The sequence below is a fragment of the Salmo salar genome, chromosome ssa03 (genome assembly GCF_905237065.1).
Source record: "Salmo salar chromosome ssa03, Ssal_v3.1, whole genome shotgun sequence".
In the NCBI taxonomy this organism is placed as follows: domain Eukaryota; kingdom Metazoa; phylum Chordata; class Actinopteri; order Salmoniformes; family Salmonidae; genus Salmo; species Salmo salar.
In genome coordinates, this window is record NC_059444.1 from 76,028,364 (window position 1) to 76,053,364 (window position 25,001).

General features: G+C 43.0%; 1 protein-coding gene across 3 annotated transcripts; it reads left to right on the top strand.

The window, feature by feature from the left end:
• The first annotated feature begins 393 nt into the window (after positions 1-393).
• LOC106601680 (nucleus accumbens-associated protein 1) lies at positions 394-25,001 on the top strand. 3 transcript variants are annotated; one of them, XM_045715436.1, is made up of 9 exons: positions 1,086-1,302; positions 1,516-1,747; positions 5,549-5,701; positions 6,083-6,340; positions 9,603-10,224; positions 10,405-10,575; positions 20,150-20,255; positions 20,545-20,642; positions 20,810-25,001. In XM_045715436.1, exons 3-9 carry the CDS (start codon positions 5,576-5,578, stop codon positions 21,100-21,102), a joined length of 1,674 nt encoding a protein of 557 aa, XP_045571392.1. In that variant the 5' UTR covers positions 1,086-1,302; positions 1,516-1,747; positions 5,549-5,575; the 3' UTR covers positions 21,103-25,001. The 3 variants fall into 3 exon arrangements, with proteins under 3 accessions (XP_045571391.1, XP_045571392.1, XP_045571393.1); XM_045715435.1 differs by lacking the exons at positions 1,086-1,302; positions 1,516-1,747 and adding an exon at positions 394-599; XM_045715437.1 differs by lacking the exon at positions 1,516-1,747.

Consider the following 25,001-nt stretch of genomic DNA (forward strand, 5'->3'; position numbering starts at 1 on the left):
GCCTTAATATGATTGACTGCCAAAAATATATATTCCCCATGAAATAGCCTACATAGGCTATAAAGCAGGTCCAACTCAGCCATGCAATGGTAGAACACAGGGCTCCATCTCTCTCTAAGCAAAATATGTTTTCATTTGATTCCCCGTTATTTGCAGGCATGATTATTTATTCTTTGCACGCACTGGGTTCACCTAAATGAATGTAGTCTAGACACACGCGCACGCACACACACACACACAGTTTACTTTCCCATCTCCATCTCACACACAGCACAGGGAGAAGGGGGAGAGGCGGTTTCTGCACGCTGCTGTGCCAATGCGCAAACACATCACGCCGTGGGATAGGTCTCCCCAAATTGAGGCTGCGCTTGAGACGATCATGCGATTGAATGATGAGCTCGTCATGCTTGTCTTTCTGTTCTGCGCGATCGGTGACTCGGAGCTCCGCAATCCCCTGGGACACTGTTCCGCCCTCGATAGCTCTGCGATCGGCGTCTCGCCATTGCTCACAACGAATGGCTGTCTGTAGCAAGAGAGTGCGGGGAGAGGGCTATCGAATCCTCCATTGAAACGCTTTGCATCAGTTTCCCAGCTAGGGGGTGAGTATCTGCTAGAGAATTAGGATGTCTGTTGGGGTCGTACGATGACGCCGGGGCTAGACTGGTGTCCCTAGTTGGCACCGCGGTTTGGGGCAGATATCAGATGGGTTCGGAATGTTGCGTGGGGGTAAACTATTGTTTTGGGAAAGGTGTGCGATGGGGGATGGGTTGGTAAGAGGATGGCACCATCACAAACTTTAAACACCTCACCGGCTTGCGGCTTCCGAGCCCCACATGCCTTTGTGGCTACTTTCTCCTAGGCATATGATCAAACACTTTTTACAGTACACGATCAAATATTTTTATGTACCGTCAATTGTAAGAATTTACGTGAGCTAAACTATTAAATAATTGTAAGTTTCAGACATATTTTGGCCATCTATCACATTGGTGAGAAGTGGTTAAATAGATGTATTGTCTACGGACTTGGAACCCCCCTGTTCTGTGCCGCACTGGTTCCGTCTGGCTCGCCCTCAGCTGCTGCGTGTCCTGAGATGACCTGTTGATGTCGGTAAAATGGAGTATAGCAGTGGGAGTCATTTCCCCATCCCAAAAATATTTAAATAAATACGATTTGGAATCGATAGCTGACACCGTGGGACAACTGTCAACCTTATCGATACTGTTTGTGACAATCGGTTGTTTTTAATTCGTGGTTAATCGCGGAAGCAGCGGATACTGTGCAGTTGTCTGAGTGCATGAGGTGAATGGTGCGCTGGGGCGAACCCAAAATATTTTAGCAGTGCTATGTTAGCTTGCTAGTTTAGCTAGCTTAGCTAGTCCTGACAGGCACCCGATTCACAGGCCTTCGGATGGGATGCGTATATTGCAATGAAAGACGGGACTAAAAACGAAAGATGTGGGCCTTTTCAAACTGATTAAAGTTCGTTATTATATCCGTATACTTTTTTGACAGCTGGCAAACGCCGTGGCGCTCCTGGATCGCGTGTTACTGCATTCACTGCCATTCTCTGTCGCCCCCCGGCCCGTGCCAGTGGAGCACTCCGAGCGGGCAGACTGGCACACGGCGCGGCGGTCACCTCCGTACACAGACAGCTATCGCCGCGGTTTGATCTTGCATCCTGGTCAAAACGCAACTCACGGGAGATACAATTTGTAGCTAGTAACAGCTAGCTATCAATTAAGAGGTTTGCTTTGAACTGTTTAATTTAATTGGTATTTAATGAATGGTATTTATTTAAGCATGCCTATATCCATTTGCATGCTACTCTAATTCATTGAAACGATGAACAATGTATTTCAATGATGGTCAGTAGCCCTTCAAGAAAAAAAGTAAACATTGAATTGATAGTTGCATTGTGTGTAGGCAACATTTATAGCAGGTAAGCTATATCCTTACAGTAGACATGGGGTTTGAAACCAGGAAATGCCTATAAAATAGTTGTGCCAGCACCTTATTTTTTTTACCCTTATTTGACCAGGTAAATTTACTGAACACATTCTTAATTTAAAGCAACGACCTGGATATTGTTAAAGGGGAGAGGAGGGGGGATGAATGTACCAATTGAAAGCTGGTGATGATTAGGACCAGTTTGTAAATGTATCCAGGACACCGGGGTTAACATAACACCCATACTCTTACAATAAGTGCCATGGGATCTTCAGTGACCACAGAGAGTCAGGACACCTGCTTAATGTCCCGTCTGAAAAATGTCACACTACACAGGGCAATGTCCCCAATCACTGCCCTGGGGCATTGGGATCTCCTTCGACCATCCAGGGACTGACCAGGACCTTGCTTAGCCTCAGAGGCAAGCCAACAGTGGGATGCAGGGTGGTATGCTGCTGGCCACCACCCATGCAACCCTCTCTAATAATCTCTAAGACAATCTAAATGAATTTAGCAGTTGGTGTTTTCACAGACCTATAGTCTAGGAGTGTGGATTAACTGGAAAATATTTTTACTTTTTATGAGATCACAAATATGTTGGTCCTTGGTCCATCACAACATCACATAAGCTGTGGCTGCATTTTAAATGCTGGCAAAACATTCTTGAGGCTCCTGTGAAAAGACTGGCTCTTATGTTGACACTGTGTGACCTAGTTTTGTGACTGACTCCACTGCCCAGTATGAGATGTGAGGCAGTGGGTTACCTGAACTTCTCCTCCTCTGCCCTCTAACCTGGCTGCTGCGCCTGACATGACCCCTTTGCTGGGCACAGCCCTTGTTCAGGCCCCTCTCCTACCCTCCTTGGTCGCTCTCTCAGTGCAAACACACCCAGGCTTTATTCTATTCTGTGTGTGTGTCCTGCCAAACTGTAAACAGGCAGTATTGTTTAGTGTGTGTGTGTGAATGTGTGTGTGTTTGTTTGTGTTGGTGTGTGTGAGTGCGCATCTGTGTTTTTGCGAGAGGGCATGAGAGAGAAGGATGGAGACAAATACAGTGTTTCTTTTACCAGTGTAGCTGGCTGGATCCCAAAACAAGGCTTATATGTTGGGCTGCTTACTTCACCTTTAATATGTTAGTCAGACTTCTTGTGAATCTTGTGTTTCACTAGGTGAGAAGATTCTAACTGTCTGTCTGTTAATGCTGCCACATAGTATCCCCCTCGTCAATGGCAGCTTTTGTGTGTGTGTGTAGTCTATAAGTGGGTGACTGCGTGTGTAGGTGCATAGATGCATGTTAGAACATGCTTGTGTAATGGATGCAATAATAGCCTATAGCATCAGTTAGCGAATCAGATGCTTTTATGAAAAGTGACTAGTTGACAGTGACACATTCAGTATGGGTGGCCCGCTGCCCGTGCAGGAATCAAATCCCCAACAATGCTGGTGTAGCCAGCACCATGCATTGGAACCGCTATATGTGACAGTGCTTACAAGCTGATAGCTAAAACGTTGATGTGAAGGTACTGCTTCTCTGTTGTCTGTGCTGTTTATGGTTGTTATGGGGTCAGCTGAGGTGGATGTCTGTGCTGTTTATGGTTGTTATGGGGTCAGCTGAGGTGGATGTCTGTGCTGTTTATGGTTGTTATGGGGTCAGCTGAGGTGGATGTCTGTGCTGTTTATGGTTGTTATGGGGTCAGCTGAGGTGGATGTCTGTGCTGTTTATGGTTGTTATGGGGTCAGCTGAGGTGGATGTCTGTGCTGTTTATGGTTGTTATGGGGTCAGCTGAGGTGGATGTCTGCTGTTTATGGTTGTTATGGGTTTAGCTGAGGTGGATGTCTGTGCTGAGCTTCAGAGATAGTGGGAGAGGAGGCGCTTGCACTGAACCTTTTAAGGGTGCATCTTAATAGTCCACTGTCTTTGTCTCCTCTTCATCCACACACGCCATTCTATATGATGTTGTCGAGAGGAATGACAGACCTTTCATTTCTGTGAACTTTTGAGCATAGGCCTATCAAATATTAGAGGGCTGCAGGTTTAGGTTGTTGTATGTTTGAGAGAATTTGTTATGGGCAATTCAAACAACCCCACATTGTAGTACTGTAGCAGTAGGACATTTACACAGATGTAAACACACATTTTACAATCAAATAACATCTCTGAATTGGTTTTAGGCCTATATAAATAGCAGATAGAAGTGATATGATTTCACTTTTCAGAATAAGATGTGTGTGTATGGGCATTGACATTTGCTACATATGGATAAGTAGGCTTTTTCAAATAGTATTTTAAGGGTCTCCTTTCTGCTCAAAACACACTGTAAAATGGTTTACTTTGTCTGAATGACAAATGAAAGCGTTAGGTTCACTTCAGTTGCTTCCAAATGGATATCATCACTAAACATGTTTCGTCCATTGGAGGGTGCTGTCCGCTAGTGTTAAGGTCAGAGTTGCGCTGATAGGATTTCCTCTCTCTATGATGGCTGCTATGGTTGGGCTTTATTTTACAGCCCTCTATTTACCTGGTGTACTTAGAAATGAGATGGTAATAATAGTTAAATTACTTGATAATTAGGCCCTCCTCCTTAGTGGTTTCTCATTGATTGATTGTAACATGCACCACTAGTACCATGTTACTTGTTATAGTGAACAAAAATATGACCTCAACAATTTCAAAGATTTTACTGAGTTACAGTTTATATAAGGAAATCAGTCAATTGAAATAAATAAATTAGGCCCTAATCTATGGATTTCACATGACTGGGCAGGTGTGCAACCATGGGTGGGCCTTGGAGGGCATTGGCCCACCCACTGGGGAGCCAGGCCCAGCCAATCAGTTTTTCCCCACAAAATGGCTTTATTACACACAGAAATACTCAGTTTCATCAGCTGTCCCGGTGGCTGGTCTCAGACAATCCCGCAGGTGAAGAAGCCAGATGTGGAGGTCCTGGGCTGGCGTGGTTACACGTGGTCTGCGGTTGTAAGGCTGGTTGGACGTACTGCTAAATTCTCTGAAACGACGTTGGAGACCACTTATGGTAGAGAAATGAACATTCAATTATCTGGCAACAGCTCTGGTGGACATTCCTGCATTCAACATGCCAATTGCCCACTCCCTCCAAACTTGAGACATCTGTGGCATTGTGTTGTGTGACAAAACTGCACATTTTAAATGGCCTTTTATTGTCCCCAGCACAAGGTGCAACTGTGTATTGGTCATGCTGTTTAATCAGCTTCTTGATATGCCACACCTGTCAATGTGAATGGATTATCTTGGCAAAGGAGAAATGCTCACTAAAAGAGACATACAAAAATTATGCACAACATTTGAGAGAAATAAGCTTTTTGTAAGTATGGAACATTCCTGGGATTTTTTTATTTCAGCTTATGAAACATGGGACCAACACTTTACATGTTACATTTATATTTTTGTTCAGTGTAGTTACCAATGGTGTTGGAATCCATGATATAGGTTAAGTAGAGGGCATTACTGTTTGTTGCTTCATTAGGTTGGGGACAAACGGGTCAGCCTCATGCAGAATATTGGTAACTGATTTAATTGGCTCTTTTAAAATATGTTGCTGATATCTTTCTCCCTCCAGACCCTGTGGTGGTGTGCGTAGCGCACCATGGCCCAGACCCTTCAGATGGCGATTCCTAACTTTGGCAACAACGTCTTGGAGTGTCTGAACGAGCAGCGTCTCCAGGGGCTCTACTGCGATGTCTCCGTGGTCGTCAAGGGACACGCCTTCAAGGTGGGATATTACTGTGTGAATTGCGTAGATTGTGTACTATAATGTACATTTAATTTTTTTAAGTGTTCTGATGTGCAAGACCAATTATTTATCTATCAGTCTATCCCGGCGGTAACGGCTTGATTTTTATGAGTTTATTATCCCGTTGCCCTTCATGACTTGCCATTATTGGTCAACATTCTTTGACGTTAGAAAAAGAACAGAGAAAATCTAATCACTGAAGCAAAGCCGCCCTCAATTATCAGAATCATGACATTTTGCACCTCCCAAAAGATCAACCACACAGTTTTAAAATAAATGTATCATTCAAACAAAAGAAACATTCCTTATTTAACTCATAACTCTATAGTATCTTCTTACTCCTCCCTCCCTCTCCTCCAGGCTCACCGTGCCGTGCTTGCGGCCAGCAGTTCTTACTTCCGGGACCTGTTCAGCACTGGGGGAGGCAGCGGCTCCAAGACCCCCACAGTGGTGGAGCTCCCCCCGGCTGTCCAGCCCCAGAGCTTCCAGCAGATCCTGGCCTTCTGCTACACAGGCCGCCTCAGCATGACAGTGGGAGACCAGTTCCTCCTCATGTACACCGCAGGCTTCCTGCAGATCCAGCAGATCATGGAGAAGGGCACAGAGTTCTTCCTCAAGGTAATACATGGGTTTTATATAGCCTTTTTAACAACCCAAGCATGCTTAAAGGAAAACTCCACCCCAAAACAATATTTTGGTATTTGTTTCATTAGTCTATTGTTGATATAGTCCCAAAATGTTTTGCATGTCAGGAATCAAGTTTTCAAGATATATATCTTTCAAAATACAGACTTTATGATGCATTTTGCATCATGTGATACCAGCTGCAAAACATTTGACCAAAATATTGTTTTTGGGTGGAGTTTTCTTTTAAGGTTGAGGTGGATAGGAGGCCTCCTTCAAAGGGGAGGCTTGTCCTGCATCACAGAGGTTGTGTCGTTATGCTGTGCTCTTTATTCAGAGGTCTTAGAATGATACACACATACATACCAGGGTTTCTGTTGGCCTGTAATAGCTTGCTTTTGTCCGTATATAAAAAAATGCAGATAAATAACATGTCGGCCAACTGCTAGGGAGAAGAGAAAATCCCATTGCGAAATAATGCTTTTTAGCCTATTTATTGATGGAAATACCGGTCAATGGAAATACATTTGACTGGTCATGCTTATCGATCTATTGGGCAATCTGCATAATTTAGTGGAAGTAAATTGGTACGTGTGTACAGTATATTTGTATGTACCGTATCTTAAAATACGAGGTCAAATTATTACGTCGGAGCTCTAAAGAGGCCTGATTTCCTGAGTTGGAATTCCGAGTTGGATGATTGTTCACAACTTTTTTTTCCCCAGTCAGAGCTTGTTTTTTCCCCAGTTGTCTTGAACGCACTGAAGTCAGAAGTCAGAGATTTCCCAGTTGCTTTGAACGCAGCATCAAACGGCAACAGAAGGCAGGCTTCATCAGTGCGTCGCCCACCACTTTGCAATGAGCTGGAGGCAGTATGCATTTTGAAAACATATACTTAATTGTTTGAAACCTGAAAGTTTTAATACATATTGAGGCATGTCTTACGTTGCTTCAAAGTAGCCTGTTAGATCTCCTCTCGCTCTAAATTTATAATGGATATTTTCATCTTTTACATGAAACCGCTCGCATGTGTAGTGCCCTTTTGACAATGGTGTTTTCCTGCTAATTGCATAATGGAACGGACATTCGTGCAGAGCCTACTGCCTTGTCCACATTGCTGTGCTCATAATGTGAAGAAATAATATTTTATCGACATTTTAAGCTAAACGTTCTGATCTGTTGCATAAGACTCATTGCGTTTTAACGTTTTTTTTTTTTAATGTAGCTTAGGCCTACTGATGAATTTGGGCTCTATCGGCACACAACTGGCCCAGAGTCTGTTTGAAATAGGCTATTTATTCTCAACCAGCTGACCAATAGAATAGGTAGCCTAAACTTTTCTACTATAGTAGGTTGACATAGGTTAGTGATTTTGCTGTTGGTTACTCATCTTGTTGTCTGAAGAAAAGTAAATGTGTTCGAAGTGCACATCAGAAGGACCGCACGTCGTTGCATCCTCGACTTTCTGTTAATGTGAATGACCATATTCTAAATGTGATTGCTGTCATTCTGAGCAACGTGGGTGGACTCCCTAATCACGCTATGCACCAAATGCATATGTGTCTGGTAAATTTCTCAAATGTCCGGTAAATTAAAATGTTTCTGGTAAAATGTCTGGCACCACATGTTCAGAAACCCTGATACATTTCAACATGTTTATCAGAACTCTACCAGGTTTTTCCAGAGCGACAGTACACTCAACTGAGATGTGTAAACAACCACTTATCACAATCATTGCAAGTATTTGCAACCTGTTGGGGCTACAGGTTAGCAATGAACCCCGAGCCGGGATTGCTAACAAGGCTGGAAATTCAAAACATCAAAAATCTAATAATTTCAATTTCTCAAACAATCAACTATTTTACACAATTTAAATGATAAACATCTCCTTAATCTAACCACATTGTTCGATTTTCAAAGAGGCTTTACGGCAAAAGCATAAAGTTAGATTATGTTAGGACAGTACATAGCCACAAAAGTACAAACATCCATTTTCAATTCAAGGTCAGGCGTCACCAAAAGCAGAAACCAGCTTGAATTATGCACTAACTTTTGTCAATCTCCATCAGATGACACTCCTAGGACATTATGTTATACAATACATGCATTTTTTGTTCCATCAAGTTCATATTTATATCCAAAAACAGCATTTTACAGTAGCGTGAAATTCAGATTTTTTCTTCTCTGAAATGCTTCCGGTGAACATAACAAAATTACTATTCGAAAACATTGGTAAATTATAATATTGTCATTCAAAGAATAATATATTATCATCTTGTAATTGCTACCGAATGGCCAGATCTCAAAATAACTTTACTGGGAAATCACATTTTGCAATAAACGGGGTGCTATGCTAAGAACAACAGGCTATGCTATACAGTTAGCATCATCTAAAATCGATAATAACATTGTAAATACCCCCTTACCTTTGATTATCTCCATCAGAAGGCAGGATCCCAGGTCCGGAAGGCATTCCAGGTCCGGAACAAATGTGGTTTCTTTTGACAAAGTTCATAATTTATGTCCAAATAACACCAAGTACTTAGCGTTCATTATGCTCCCACAAAACGTGGTGGGGGGCTGGTAAAATCACGCCGAAAAGCTAAAAAAACCTAGTAAATAATCTATTTATGTTCGTTCAAACATGTCAAATGTTGTTTAGCATTAATCTTTTGGTCCATTTTTAACGTTAAACATCAGTAATATTTTCACACAACCTATCCTATGTCTAGATAAAAAATGATGACAAACTCACGTTTCTCAGATTTATGCGCAGGCGCAAAAAAATGAAGTGATGACATGTCAACTTCCTTGGATTCTAATTTGCTCTCTGTTTATCATAGACGCTTCAAACAACTTTATAAAGATCGTTGACATCTAGTGGAAGCCGTAGGTGTTGCGAAATGAATCCTTTCTCACTATGGTATCTATAAAACAATGACACTAAATAGTACAGTCACAAAATTCACATTTTTTTGGATCTATTTTTCACAGGTTTTTGCCTGCAATATGAGTTTTGTTATACTTACAGACACCATTCAAACTGTTTTAGAAAATTCAGAGTGTTTTCTATCCGAATGTGTTAATAATATGCATATCCTAGCTTCTGAGTTGGTGTAGGAGGCAGTTAAAATTGGGCACATATTTTTTTCAAAATGTCTCAATACTGCCCCCGAGCCCCAACAGGATATACAGTGTATTTATATTTCCATAATAAACTATTGATAAATGTATTCTCTCCATATTCCTCCTCCAGGTTTCCTCGCCCAGCTGTGACTCCCAGGACCTGCAGGCCGAGGAGGCTCCGCCCTCCGAACCCCAGAGCCCCGTCACTCAAACCGTTGCCGCGGGGACTGGCAGTCGCCCCGCCTCCTGCCTTACCCCCCTCCCCCTTGTGTCACGGGTGAAGACAGAGCAGCAGGGCAACCAATCAGAAGCCTCGCCCTACTCGGTGGTGTGCACCCCTGTGGCCAAGCGCTTGTGGGAGGGCGGCAGCAGCCGAGACGGGGGCGGAGGGGGCTCATGCGGAGGCGGGTCCAGGAAGGCCGCCCGCTTTTCTCAGGAGTCTGTGCGAGGGAGTGCCATCCAGAGCTCGGGGGCGCTGACACTGGCCATGGGGATGGGCGCCAGCGGGGCGGGGATAGGATCAGGGGTCGGGGGTCACGGCAGCGGGTCCAACGGGAGTGTGGTCTCAATGGGCAACATGGCATCGGAGGGCGCCAGCCCGGGCACGATGAGCGCCTACACCAGTGACTCTCCTATCAGTTACCATGACGAGGAGGAAGAGGAGGAGGTGACGGAGGAGCAGACGGAGGAGCAGTACAGGCAGATCTGTAACATGTACACCATGTACAGCATGCTCAACGTGGGCGCCGCAGGTACCTCGCTCTCTGTGTGTGTGTGTGTGTGTGTGTGTGTGTGTGTGTGTGTGTGTGTGTGTGTGTGTGTGTGTGTGTGTGTGTGTGTGTGTGTGTGTGTGTGTGTGTGTGTGTGTGTGTGTGTGTGTGTGTAAAGGTCAGACCAGACAGATCTAACACGTGTCTTTCTCCCTCTGGTAGCTGGTGAGCGTGTGGAGGCCCTGCCGGACCACTCAGAGACCCGGGGTCGTATGCGCGGTCGCCAGGACCTGTCGTCTCTCCCCGCTGAGCTCATCACACAGATAGGCAACCGCTGCCACCCCAAACTATATGAGGAGGGGGACCCCGCAGAGAAACTAGAGCTTGTCTCAGGTCAGTGTGTGTGTGTTCTTACGTGTGTGTGTTAAACAAGTATTCTTAATCCTTGAGACATAGATTGTGTGTGCCATTCAGAGCGTGAATGGGCAAGACAAAATATTTAACCTCTCTGGGGTATGTGAAATTGCAGGGCGCCAAATTCAAAACAACAAAAATCTCATAATTAAAATTCCTCAAACATACAAGTATTATACACATTTTTTACATTTACATTTTAGTCATTTAGCAGACGCTCTTATCCAGAGTGACTTACAGTAGTGAATGCATACATTTCATACATCTTTTTTCTCCGTACTGGTCCCCCGTGGGAATCGAACCCACAACCCTGGCGTTGCAAACACCATGCTCTACCAACTGAGCCACACGGGACACCATTTTAAAGATAAACTTCTTGTTAATCCAGCCACAGTGTCTTGATTTCAAAAAGGCTTTACGGCGAAAGCATACCATATGATTATGTTAGGTCAGCGCCTAGTCACAAAAAAACATACAGCCATTTTCCAGCCAAAGTGAGGAGTCACAAAAAGCAGAAATAGAGATAAAATTAATCAGTAACCTTTCATGATCTTCATCAGATGGCACTCATAGGACATCACGTTACACAATACATGTATGTTTTGTTTGATAAAGTTCATATTTATATCCAAAAATGTGTCAGATTTCAAAAAAGATTTACGGTGAAAGCACACCATGCGATAATCTGAGTACAGCGCTCAGCCACCAAAACAAGCCATACAGATATCCGCCATGTTGTGGGGTCAACAAAAGTCAGAAATGGCATGATAAATATTCACTTACCTTTGATGATCTTCATTGGAATACACTCCCAGGAATCCCAGTTCCACAATAAATGTTTGTTTTGTTTCGATAAAGTCCATATTTATGTCCAAATACCTCTTTTTTTGTTCGCGCGTTCAGTTCACTATTCCAAATGCAAAAGGCGCATGCACTAAGTCCAGACGAAAAGTAAAAAAAGTTGCATTACATTTTGTAGAAACATGTCAAACGATGTATAGAATCAATCTTTAGGATGTTTTTATCATAAATCTTCAATAATATTCCAACCGGACATTTCCTTTGTCTTTAGAAATCAAAAGGACCTCAGCTCGCTCTCGTGACTGAGCTCATGGCATTTTTCCAGACACCTGGTTGAAACAGCTCTTATTCTCTCCCCATTCACAGTAGAAGCAACGTTCTAACGACTGTTGCCATCTAGTGGAAGCCTTAGGAAGTGCAAACACAGACACAGCCATCCCTGTAGCTCAGTTGGTAGAGCATGGTGTTTGCAACGCCAGGGTTGTGGGTTTGATTCCCACGCGGGGCCAGCACAGATTTTTTTTTAGGAAATGTATGCATTCACTACTGTAAGTCGCTCTGGATAAGAGCGTCTGCTAAATGACTAAAATGTAAATGTAAATTGGATAGGCAATCACTTGAAAAACTACAAACCTCAGATTTCCCACTTCCTGGTTAGGTTTTTGCCTGCCATATGAGTTCTGTTATACTCAGACATCATTCAAACAGTTTTAGAAACTTCAGAGTGTTTTCTATCCAAATCTACTAATAATATGCATATCCTAGCTTCTGGGCCTGAGTAGCAGGCAGTTTACTCTGGGCACGCTTTTCATCCGGACGTGAAAATACTGCCCCCTACCCCAAAGAAGTTAAGTGTCTTTGAACAGGGTATGGTAGTAGGTGCCAGGCGCACCAGTTTGGGTCAAGAACTGCAACGCTACTTGCTTTTTCATGCTCAACAGTTTCCCGTGTCTATCGAGAATGGTCCACCACCCAAAGGACATCCACCCAACCTGACTCAACTGTGGGAAGCATTGGAGTCAACATGGGCCTCCATACCTGTGGAACACTTTTGACACCTTGTAGAGTCCATGCCCCAATGATTTGAGGCTGTTCTGAGGGCAGAAGGGGGGTTGCAACTCCATATTAGGAAGGTGTTCTTAATGTTTGGTACTCTTTAGTGTATACTATACACACACTGTATAGTCTACTGTAGTAGTTGTCCTTAATGACTAGTGAAATGGGACGTGGCCTGGTTCTACACTACACTGAGAGTGGTCCTTACATGACTAGTGAAATGGGACGGTGCCTGGTTCTGCAGTACACTGAGAGTGGTCCTTACATGACTAGTGAAATGGGACGGTGCCTGGTTCTGCAGTACACTGAGAGTGGTCCTTACATGACTAGTGAAATGGGACGGTGCCTGGTTCTGCAGTACACTGAGAGTGGTCCTTACATGACTAGTGAAATGGGACGTGGCCTGGTTCTGCAGTACACTGAGAGTGGTCCTTACATGACTAGTGAAATGGGACGGTGCCTGGTTCGGCAGTACACTGAGAGTGGTCCTTACATGACTAGTGAAATGGGACGGTGCCTGGTTCGGCAGTACACTGAGAGTGGTCCTTACATGACTAGTGAAATGGGACGGTGCCTGGTTCTGCAGTACACTGAGAGTGGTCCTTACATGACTAGTGAAATGGGACGGTGCCTGGTTCTGCAGTACACTGAGAGTGGTCCTTACATGACTAGTGAAATGGGACGGTGCCTGGTTCGGCAGTACACTGAGAGTGGTCCTTACATGACTAGTGAAATGGGACGGTGCCTGGTTCTGCAGTACACTGAGAGTGGTCCTTACATGACTAGTGAAATGGGACGGTGCCTGGTTCTGCAGTACACTGAGAGTGGTCCTTACATGACTAGTGAAATGGGACGGTGCCTGGTTCTGCAGTACACTGAGAGTGGTCCTTACTGTGAGATGACTGTATGTAAGAGATCAGGCATGTGTCTGTGGTTAATATTAGCCAAGTCAAGGCCTCTCTGGGAACATGGCTATGTTATGTTCCACTGCCACCTTGTCCAGGAGTGTACTGTCAGTCTACAGTTGTGGCCAAAAGTGTTGAGAATGACACAAATATTAATTTCCACACAGTTTGCTGCTTCAGTGTCTTTAGATATTTTTGTCAGATGTTACTATGGAATACTGAAGTATAATTATAAGCATTTCATAAGTGTCAAAGGCTTTTATTGACAATTACATGAAGTTGATGCAAAGAGTTGTCGTGTCTTTGGGGTACCATTAAACTGAAGACTTGTTTATCAATTAACTCCCTGTAATTATTATCACGCGATTAAACTGATTAATCGTTTAATTGTAATTAACTAGGAGATCGGGGCACCAAGGAGAATATTCAGTTTACAAAGTTATAATTTTCCTAATATAACTTTCCTATTTTATAATATAGGCCGAATATCTTCTGGTTTAAATGGTGTATTTTACCTCGTGTTCAGTCTCATTCCAAACGTCGTAAATTGTTGTATCTGCACGAACCCAGTCTTTACTAAAATCATCCATACATCAATTGTCTTAAAATCATTTATTTACTACACTAAGTAATTAACAGAAAACATACAAACAGTAATTATCGTCACAAAGGATTGGTATAGTAATGTGCGCTAATGGCTAACAGGCATGGCTGGTCTGTTAGACAATGGGTCATAAACGGTCAGCTGAGAAGGTACACAGAGTTCATTAATATTAACAATTGACAATTGAAGGCTCACTCATTCGGGAACAATTGCAATCAATATATATTTACGCTCAGTGTGTCGTTCTGATTCTTGTTGGAGAGTTCTGTTCTGTTGGGGAGTTTTGTCCGCGTTCTCTCTCTCTCTCGGTTAGAATGGATCTTTCAGAGCGACATTCATTAATGTCGTCATAGAATGGATGTTTCGTTGGTCTTCGCATTCGATGATATAATTTACTTAGCTGCAGACTAATAATTAATGTCAAAGACTTGTTCTTATTCTGTCGGTCTCGATAGTCTAAAAGTTAACCACGTGGTGTAGTTCACTTTCAGTAGAGGAATTGGATGGTAAAACCTATTGGCCATGGAGTGGAGGCCTGGTCTAAAGAAATGTAAATCAGGGTGGGTTTTATAGTGACCCTTGAACAGGCTTGTCAAATGACGCCTGGTCCTGTATGTGTCCCTGGGGGCGTGCCTATGACTGAGTTAGACTTGGTTACAGAAATACAATTCTATCACATTACATCAGTACATAGCATCTCAATGTATTACAAAAGCTTTATCCTTATTAATACATTCTATACAACCATTATGATGCAAGTCTCAAGCTGAGGCTATTATATAAACAGTTTTATGGTAATATGGCTATATTGTCTCTTCTGAGTATCACAAAATTGTACCAAGCGGATCAGTTCGTAGCTGGATTCTTCACCAATCTTCCATACCTTCTCCAGAACACAAATGTCGCTTGGCTCCCCAATTCTGTGAGTTGGAAGAATTTCCTGTGTCTCTCTATGGGCCATGTAGCCAGAGACTCTCCTGGAATTTTAGAGTTTTTACAACCCTTTCACACAGGGCCTGGGTTGGGGGGAAGGTAGGTTGGGTGGTGGTGCAAAAGGGAGGGGGTCAACTGTCCTCCCTGTACCAAAAGAGGCCAACGTCATGACAGAGTCAATATTTCGCCCTGGCATGCTGTCAATTTACTTCTGGGCCACATCCTGACTGATGGCAGCCCATTCTTGCATAATCAATGCTTGGAGTTTGTAAGAATTTGTGGATTTTTGTTTGTCCACCCGCCTCTTGAGGATTGACCACAAGTACTCAATGAGATTAAGGTCTTGGGAGTTTCCTGGCCATGGACCCAAAATATCGATGTTTTGTTCCCCGAGCCACTTAGTTATCACTTTTTCCAAGGTGCTCCATCATGCTGGAAAAGGCATTGTTCGTCACCAAACTGTTCCTGGATGGTTGGGAGAAGTTGCTCTCGGAGGATGTGTTGGTACCATTCTTTATTCTTGGCTGTGTTCTTAGGCAGAATTGTGAGTGAGCCCACTCCCTTGGCTGAGAAGCAACCCCACACATGAATGGTCTCAGGATGCTTTACTGTTGGCATGACACAGGACTGATGGTAGCACTCACCTTGTCTTCTCCGGACAAGCTTTTTTCCGGATGCCCCAAACAATCGGAAAGGGGATTCATCAGAGAAAATGACTTTACCCCAGTCCTCAGCAGTCCAATCCCTGTACCTTTTGCAGAATATCAGTCGGTCCCTGATGTTTTTCCTGGAGAGAAATGGCTTCTTTGCTGCCCTTCTTGACACCAGGCCATCCTCCAAAAGTCTTTGCCTCACTGTGCGTGCAGATTAGAGGTCGACCGATTATTATTTTTCAACGCCGATGCCGATTATTGGAGGACCAAAAAAAGCCGATACCGATTAATCGGCTGATTTTATTTATTTATTTTTTTATTTATTTTTTGTAATAATGACAATTACAACAATACTGAATGAACACTTATTTTAACTTAATATAATACATCAATAAAATCAATTTAGCCTCAAATAAATAATGAAACATGTTCAATTTGGTTTAAATAATGCAAAAACAAAGTGTTGGAGAAGAAAGTAAAAGTGCAATATGTGCCATGTAAGAAAGCTAAAGTTTAAGTTCCTTGCTCAGAACATGAGAACATATGAAAGCTGGTGGTTCCTTTTAACATGAGTCTTCAATATTCCCAGGTAAGAAGTTTTAGGTTGTAGTTATTATAGGAATTATAGGACTATTTCTCTCTATATGATTTGTATTTCATATACCTTTGACTATTGGATGTTCTTATAGGCACTTTAGTATTGCCAGTGTAACAGTATAGCTTCATCGACAACAGCCACCCTCGAAGCAGCGTTACCCATGCAGAGCAAGGGGAACAACTACTCCAAGTCTCGGAGCGAGTGACGTTTGAAATGCTATTAGCGCGCACCCGGCTAACTAGCTAGCCATTTCACATCGGTTACACCAGCCTAATCTTGGGAGTTGACAGGCTTGAAGTCATAAACAGCTCAATGCATTGCGAAGGGCTGCTGGCAAACGCACAAAAGTGCTGTTTGAATGAACGCTTACGAGCCTGCTGCTGCCTACCATCGCTCAGTCAGACTGCTCTATCAAAGACTTAATCATAGACTTAATTATAACATAATAACACACAGAAATACGAGCCTTAGTTCATTAATATGGTCGAATCCGGAAACTATCATCTCGAAAACAAAACATTTTTTCCTGTCAGTGAAATACAGAACCGTTCCATATTTTATCTAACGGGTGGCATCCCTAAGTCTAAATATTCCTGTTACATTGCACAACCTTCAATGTTATGTCATAATTACGTAAAATTCGGGCAAATTAGTTCGCAATGAGCCAGGCGGCCCAAACTGTTGCATATACCCTGACTCTGCGTGCAATGAACGGAAAATGACACAATTTCACCTGGTTAATATTGCCTGCTAACCTGGATTTCTTTTAGCTAAATATGCAGGTTTAAAAATATATACTTGTGTATTGATTTTAAGAAAGGCATTGATGTTTATGGTTCGGTACAATTGTGCAACGATTGTGCTTTTTTCACAAATGCGCTTTTGTTAAATCATCCCCCGTTTGGTGAAGTCGGCTGTCTTTGTTAGGAAGAAATAGTCTTCACAGTTCGCAACGAGCCAGGTGGCCCAAACTGCTGCATATACCCTGACTCTGTTTGCAAGAGAAGTGACACATTTTACCTAGTTAAAAGAAATTCATGTTAGCAGGCAATATTAACTAAATATGCAGGTTTAAAAATATATACTTGTGTATTGATTTTAAGAAAGACATTGATGTTTATGGTTGGAGCAACGTGTACCTAAGCGATTGTATGCAACGCAGGACAGGCTAGATAAACTAGTAATATCATCAACCATGTGTAGTTAATTAGTGATTATGATTGATTGATAGTTTTTTATAAGATAAGTTTAATGCTAGCTAGCAACTTACCTTGGCTTCTTACTGCATTCGTGTAACAGGCAGACTCCTCATGGAGTGCAATGTAAAGCAGGTGGTTAGAGCGTTGGACTAGTTAACCGTAAGGTTGCAAGATTGAATCCCCGAGCTGACAAGGTAAAAATCTGTCGTTCTGCCCCTGAACAAGGCAGTTAACCCACCGTTCCTAGGCCGTCATTGAAAATAAGAATGTGTTCTTAACCTGATATGGATAGGGGGCAGTATTTTCACGGCCGGATGAAAAAACGTACCCGATTTTAAACTGGTTACTACTCTTGCCCAGAAATGAGAATATGCATATTATTAGTAGATTTGGATAGAAAACACTCTAAAGTTTCTAAAACTGTTTGAATGGTGTCTGTGAGTATAACAGAACTCATATGGCAGGCAAAAACCTGAGAAAAAGTCGACCAGGAAGTGTAGGATCTGAGAAATGTAGTTCTTTCTTGTCACTTTCGAAACTACAGTTTCTGTGCTGTTACGTTGCACTTTCTAAGGCTTCCATTGGCTGTCTAAAGCCTTCAGAAAGTGGATTGAGCCTTCTCCTGTCTCTGGGCAGAGTATAGGAGCTCAGTTACTGAGTGGGTCTGCCTGAGGACAAAGAGATTGGATATGCGCGTTCCCGCGAGCATGCTGTTTTTTATTTTTCTCCTTGAATGAATACACTATTGTCCGGTTGGAATATTATCACAATTGTACGTTAAAAATACCATAAAAATTGATTTTAAACAGCGTTTGACATGCTTCTAAGTACGGTATTGGAACATTTTGACTTTTTGCGTCTCGAATTGCACTCGCTTTACCCTTTGGATAGTGACCTGAACGCACAAACAAAACGGAGGTATTTGGACATAACTATGGATTATTTCGAACAAAAACAACATTTCTTGTGGAAGCAGCAGTCCTGGGAGTGCATTCTGACAAAGATCAGCAAAGGTAATACAATATTTCTAATACTAATTCTGAGTTTAGGTTGCCCCGAACTTGGCGGGTGTCTGAATAGCTCGCCGTGATGGCGATCTATGTACTCAGAATATTGAAAAATGAGCTTTCGCCGAAAAGCTATGTTAAAATCTGACACAGCGATTGCATAAAGGAGTTCTGTATCTATAATTCTTAAAATAATTATGTATTTTGTCAATGTTTATGATGAGTATTTTTGTAAATTCACCAGAAGTTTGCGATGGGAATACATTTTCTGAACATCACGCGCCAATGTAAAAAGCTGTTTTTGGATATAAATATGAACATGATTGAACAAAACATACATGTATTGTATAACATAATGTCCTAGGAGTGTCATCTGATGAAGATCATCAAAGGTTAGTGCTTCATTTAGCTGTGTTTTGGGTTTTATTGACATATGCTTGCTTGGAAAATGGCTGTGTGGTTATTTTGGTCTATGTACTCTTCTAACATAATCTAATGTTTTGCTTTCGCTGTAAAGCCTTTTTGAAATCGGACAATGTGGTTAGATTAACGAGTCTTATCTTTAAAATGGTGTAAAATAGTTGATTGTTTGCGAAAATTGAATTGTGGTATTTTAGGTGGTTTTGTATTTCGCGCCATGCGATCCCATTGGCTAGGGGTCCTGCTGGCGGAACGGGGTTCCGCTAGCGGAACACCTAGATGCAAGAAGTTAACTGACTTGCCTAGTTAAATAAAGGTCAACAAAAAAATCGGTGTCCAAAAATACCGATTTCCGATTGTTATGAAAACTTGAAATCGGCCCTAATTAATCGGCCATTTCGATTAATCGGTCGACCTCTAGTGCAGATGCACTCACACCTGCCTGCTGCCATTCCTGAGCAAGCTCTGTACTGGTGGTGCCCCGATCCCGCAGCTGAATCAACTTTAGGAGACGGTCCTGGCGCTTGCTGGACTTTCTTGGGCGCCCCGAAGCCTTCTTCACAACAATTGAACCACTCTCCTTGAAGTTCTTGATGATCCGATAAATGGTTGATTTAGGTGCAATCTTACTGGCAGCAATATCCTTGCCTGTGAAGCCCTTTTTGTGCAAAGTAATGATGACGGCACGTGTTTTCTTGCAAGTAACCATGGTTGAATGAGGAAGAAAATGATTCCAAGCCCCACCCTCCTTTTGAAGCTTCCAGTCTGTTATTAGAAATCAATCAGCATGACGGAGTGATCTCCAGCCTTGTCCTCGTCAACACTTACACCTGTGTTAACGAGAGAATCACTGGCATGATGTCAGCTGGTCCTTTTGTGGCGGGGTTGAAATGCAGTGGAAATGTTTTTTGGGGATTCAGTTCATTTTCATGGCAAAGAGGGACTTTGCAATTAATTGCAATTCATCTGATCACTCTTCATAACATTCTGAGGTATATGCAAATTGCCATCATACAAACTGAGGCAGCAGACTTTGTGAAAATGTATATTTGTGTCATTCTTAAAACCTTTGGCCACGACTGTACAGTCAAGTATTCCCATTTGTTTGGCCTGCTGCTTGTTTGTTTATTATGCAGAGTCAGTCCCAGGATGTGTGCGTTTGGGTCTATGTTTCAGTGTGTGTTTTAGTGTGTTCTTTGATGTTGTGTGTGTAAACAGGACGTATCTGTGTGTGTTTTACGGAGGGTGTGTGGGGGGTATATACAGGTTTGTGTGTGTGTAGAAACTCAATAGGAGTAGTGTCTGGAGTAGTCCATGGTAACACTGTTCTGTGTGTTTGTTTTTGTTGTTGATTCTCACTAATGTGTGTGTCTGCAGGTACGTGTGTGTTCATATCTCGAGCCCAGCTGATGAACTGTCATGTCAGTGCAGGGACCAGACACAAGGTGTTGCTCAGGAGGCTGCTGGCTGCCTTCTTCGACAGGTTAGTGTGTGTCTCTCTCTCACATCTGACGTGTCTGTGTATGTTTATGCGTCTGACGTTTGTGTGTGTGCCTGTGTGCCTGCCAGCCACTGTGTGTTTATAAATCTGATGTGTGTGCATGCTTGCCTCTCTGTGTGTGCGTTTATACGTCTGACGTGACGTGACGTGTCGTGTGTGTGTGTGTGTGTGTGTGTGTGTGTGTGTGTGTGTGTGTGTGTGTGTGTGTGTGTTAACAGTTGATGGATGTCTGTATGTTTATAAAGGTATCATTATACTCTCTCCCTGTCAGGAATACTCTGGCTAACAGCTGTGGAACAGGAATCCGCTCCTCCACTAACGACCCCAGCCGCAAGCCCCTGGACAACAGAGTGTTGCACGCAGTCAAATGTGAGTGTTTCACTTAAACACAAGTGCCTTTTTGTTAGTACAAATGGACGGCTGATTTATGATTAGGCTCATCAATCCTAATTCTCTGGTCTTTTCCTCTTTTCTCTCTCTATTCCCCTCCCTCCCTTCCTTCCTCTCCTCCCTATCTCCTTCCGCCCCTCCATCAGTCTACAGCCAGAACTTCGCCACGAGCTTCAAGGAGAGTGAGATGAACGCCATCGCGGCGGACATGTGCACCAACGCCCGCCGCGTCGTCCGCAAGAGCTGGATCCCCAAGCTGAAGCTGCTCATGGCTGAGGGCGACGCGTACTCCGCCTTCCTCCCTGATGCCAAGATGGAGGCCGACGCCCTCGGAGCGGAGCCAGGCTATGAACCCAACTCCCTGGAGGGCGCCGAGACAGGCGGCTCATCCGGCGAGTCGCTGCAGGGGGTGGGCAGCGACGGAGGCACTTTGTTTTAGATGGGGAGGTGGAGTACAGTGTTTAGAAGACGATGATGATGATGATGATGATGATGATGAATACCTATATTTCCCTGTACTCCCCTCTTTCTTCTCCTCTGGTGGTGTGGCCCATCCCCCTGACCCTTTGGCCTTTTGATCCTCCACCTCCGACATGTGACTCTGAAACGTTGCTAGGGGAAACAGGGGTTGTTACCAGGATGTTAACCAGGAAGTTATGCTTTAATTTTGAAAGCGAGAGTCCAAGCAATCGTAACTTCCAATATGGTTTCTGCTGTATGTTAGTATGGGGGTAGAGAAAGGGTGATGGGTTTGTGGGGATGCAGTATTTTATTTTATTATTATTTTAGGTTTTTTAACCAAATTCCTGCCTCTCCATATCAAAACACATTCCCCTGGTTTTGAATGTAGATGTCAGCAGCATCGCACAATGTCAGTCTGAACGATTGTATCCCAACCTCTTGAGGATAAACCGACAGAAAGATAACTACTCTATGGATATGAGAGAGACTGTAGTTTCTCTCTAGAATGAGAGAAAAGGGGGAGGGAGGGAGCGATAGAAAGACCCCTTCTCCACCTGTCCTCCAACCCCACCAGTCCTCCAACCCCACACCCTTCTGTGACCAGAACAAAATGATTATGTCCTCAGTTTTAATGTACTGTCTCTCTTCTTGTAGCTTTTATGATCACAGCTGGTTTCTCTGTTTGTAACATGCGATGGATCCAGAGATGAGGACTACAGGTTGTACCATAATTGTAAAGAAATCCAAGGAGAACAAGGAAAGACGGTCATATTTTTTTGAATATGTATTTATACAACCGTGGGTGTGTACAGAGAGAAAGAGAGGGATTGGTTTTAAATCTCTGTTGTTTTATTGTATTTTGAACAGCTGTTTTTGCAAAGAAAGTCCTGCTCCGAAAAAATAAGATTTAAAAGCAAAGAAATAAAAGTGCTATTTTTGCATAAAAATATGGTATTGATCAAGTGGTCAGAAAAGTCTTAAAGTAGGGCCTTTTGAGTTTTTTGTTTTGACGAACTATTGAACTGAAAAATATCTGTTTTTAAGACAGAACTGGGCACTTTCTACCTGCGGCAATCCAATATAGCTAATCTTATTATTGTCCTTTTTCTCTATGGAAATTGTCAAGGATGCCTACCTATGTGGCTGTTGACAACGATGACTGACTATGTTATGCTTGCTAGCGAGCTAGCGACGTTACTATGATAGCTAAACTGCTTACTCAAATCACAGCTAAATGTAAAAATGCACAGCTTGAATCAACTGGTTGACTGCTGCAACTATCGTGCTAGCTAGCTAACCCCTCCTCTGGTGGTTAGTGACGTGCTCCGAAGCAGACTACTGACATTATTACACATCATGAGGTGGTGATTCAATGACTGGAAAACATTTGGAATAATGGAATGTGCCTTTTTTAATCGACATGGATATGCAGGGGTGGGTCCTGCTTATGTTGATGTTGGGAAGGAGGGAGTAGAACGGGGTTTAAAAGGTGGTAGGTCGTTCAGCTTGAGACAGAGTTGTAACACACACGTGTCCCAAAGAGAGATGGGGTGAGGCCAGGGGGACTGGCATTCCGGTGGAGTGTGTAGGTGTGTTTTAAACAGTCTCCTATATGTGCGAGAGCAAGCATTTGTGTTCATTCCTTGAATGTGACTGAAAAGCATATTTGTTCCTGTGCGATTGATGTGTGTGAGTGTGCTTTAGGTGGATGTGCGCGAGTGAGTGTGCTTTTACGTGTGGTGTGTGTGTGTGTGTGTGTGTGTGTGTGTGTGTGTGTGTGTGTGTGTGTGTGTCCATCTCGTAGTGTTTTGGATTGGTTTAAGACTCCCTCTGCTTGGACACTTGTCTTTGTGAACGATGACCTACACCATCTTCCATACACCTTTGCAATCCAAAAGATGAGACACCTTCAGATAGAAAAGTGATGTATAGAGTGGACACAATTCACTTTTATCCATACGGCAGAGATGCAGGTCCACTCTATGCATGACATTTCTGTCCTGGTTGCTTTTTAACTCTCTCTCACGCTTGGTAAATCCAAAATGGACAATGGTGGATATGTTAAAGGAGAGGTGAAGCACCTTTTTATATGGGATGAACCCATGTTTCTTGCACCTTTTGATAAAGGGTTTTGATGGGTTGTGTGGAGAATCAACCCAAGGGTTGTTGTTCAAATACTTTTAAGAGGCATCCTTCCTCCCTTTCCTTGATGTAAGCACTTCAGGGAAGGAACTAACGGAAGGGTGCATTTAGATAGTATTGGAACATAGCCTGCATCTCAGATCTGTGGATGTGGGATGTACTGGGATGACTCATGTTGTAAATATTGGGACCGTTGAGCTGACTTTCTTTCTACGCTCGTCTAGCGATTTCCTATGTAGGGTGATTGTGTAAAAGTGTGGAAGCGATGAAAGAGGACCGTTTTTTATATTTTTTTTTTGTTATTTTTTACTTGGTCTTGCGTGTTGTCGAGACGTCATGGAGACTGGTGTGTGTGTGAGCTCCCAGCATGCATTTGGCCTACAGGTCAGAGAAGGAGGATGATGGTTGCTTTGGTCTTCAATTACTGGCCTAATGTGCTACTGAGTTGGTGTGACTGAAGGGAGGGAGGAGGGGTCATGTTTAGGGAGAGAGGTGTCATGGCTGCAGACTCTGTGTCCATCAGAATGTTGTACAGAAAAAAATATTAATTTTTTTTAACGTTTTTTTTTCTCTTTTTTTCTTGTATTGCTTATGCTTTATTTTTCCTTTAAAGAAACGTGTACTGTAAAGACCTTAAAGAAATGCTACTAATTGAAGGTGGTGAACGATTTACCAACTTCTTGCTGAAGAAAAAACTGAAAAGGAAAGAAAGATAATTGTACGACAGCTAGACAGAGCACCGATAGCTAGACAGAGAACTGTATATTTTTTTCATTGTTTGTGATGAGGATTCCATGAGAGGTTCTTCCGGGGGGCAGACTAGGGCACTGTACTGTCTTTTGGGGGGGGGGATGAATTTTGGGGAGGTGGGTGTGTAGTAGTGGGTGTGTGGAGCTATAGAGGTCTGAATTAAACTTTGCACCTGTTATTGAACCTGTACACCAGGGTCTGATTTTTTTCCCCTGCTGAACAGATCCCATGATATTATGGACACTGTCAGATCCACTCTTGTTCACCGCCTGCTGTTCACATGTGGTACTGCAGACCAGTGCACTGCCGGGAGCCACCACCAGATGACAGTATTTCCCCCACAGACCATAGTCAATGACTGAGTTGGTTACTAAGTGATCAAAGTTCAGTTTTGCTTGTTTTGGAAAGGATTACTTCTCTCAGCTCTGAAGCACAAGACTAAAGGAACAGAAAGGAATGTTTGTTTGTGTGAGACAGGACAGTTCAAGCTGATTCATCCTCCATCCCTACAGGTAGATGTTCCTCCTCCCCCAACACACACACCTCAAGAGGATGGACAAAGAAAGGCAGTGTCCAGTGTGGTATATAGGCTTGGCGAAGGACCTTTTTTCACATATACATATATAAATATGAATATATGTATAGATATATACTGTATATTATACATAGAGGCACTAAAGAAGTTGGATTGTTAGTCGTGCACTCTCAGCATGAGGTATATACCCACAAACCGCTTATTGAAACCAGTGCAGTAGCATCCCCAATGTCTCTGCCCCTGCTCCTTGCCCTCTGTGACCCTGTAGTGCCAGTGCTCATTCTGTTCTCATTGTTTTCCAAGTGCCAATAACTTTGTGAAACCCCTTAACTGTGACCCAATATTATTCAAGGTAATTGCACATTAACTACTGTAAAGAAAAATCATTAAGGTAAATGTCAACATGGATTAAAAAAAAAATATCTTAATAAAAGGTTTGTAACAAATGA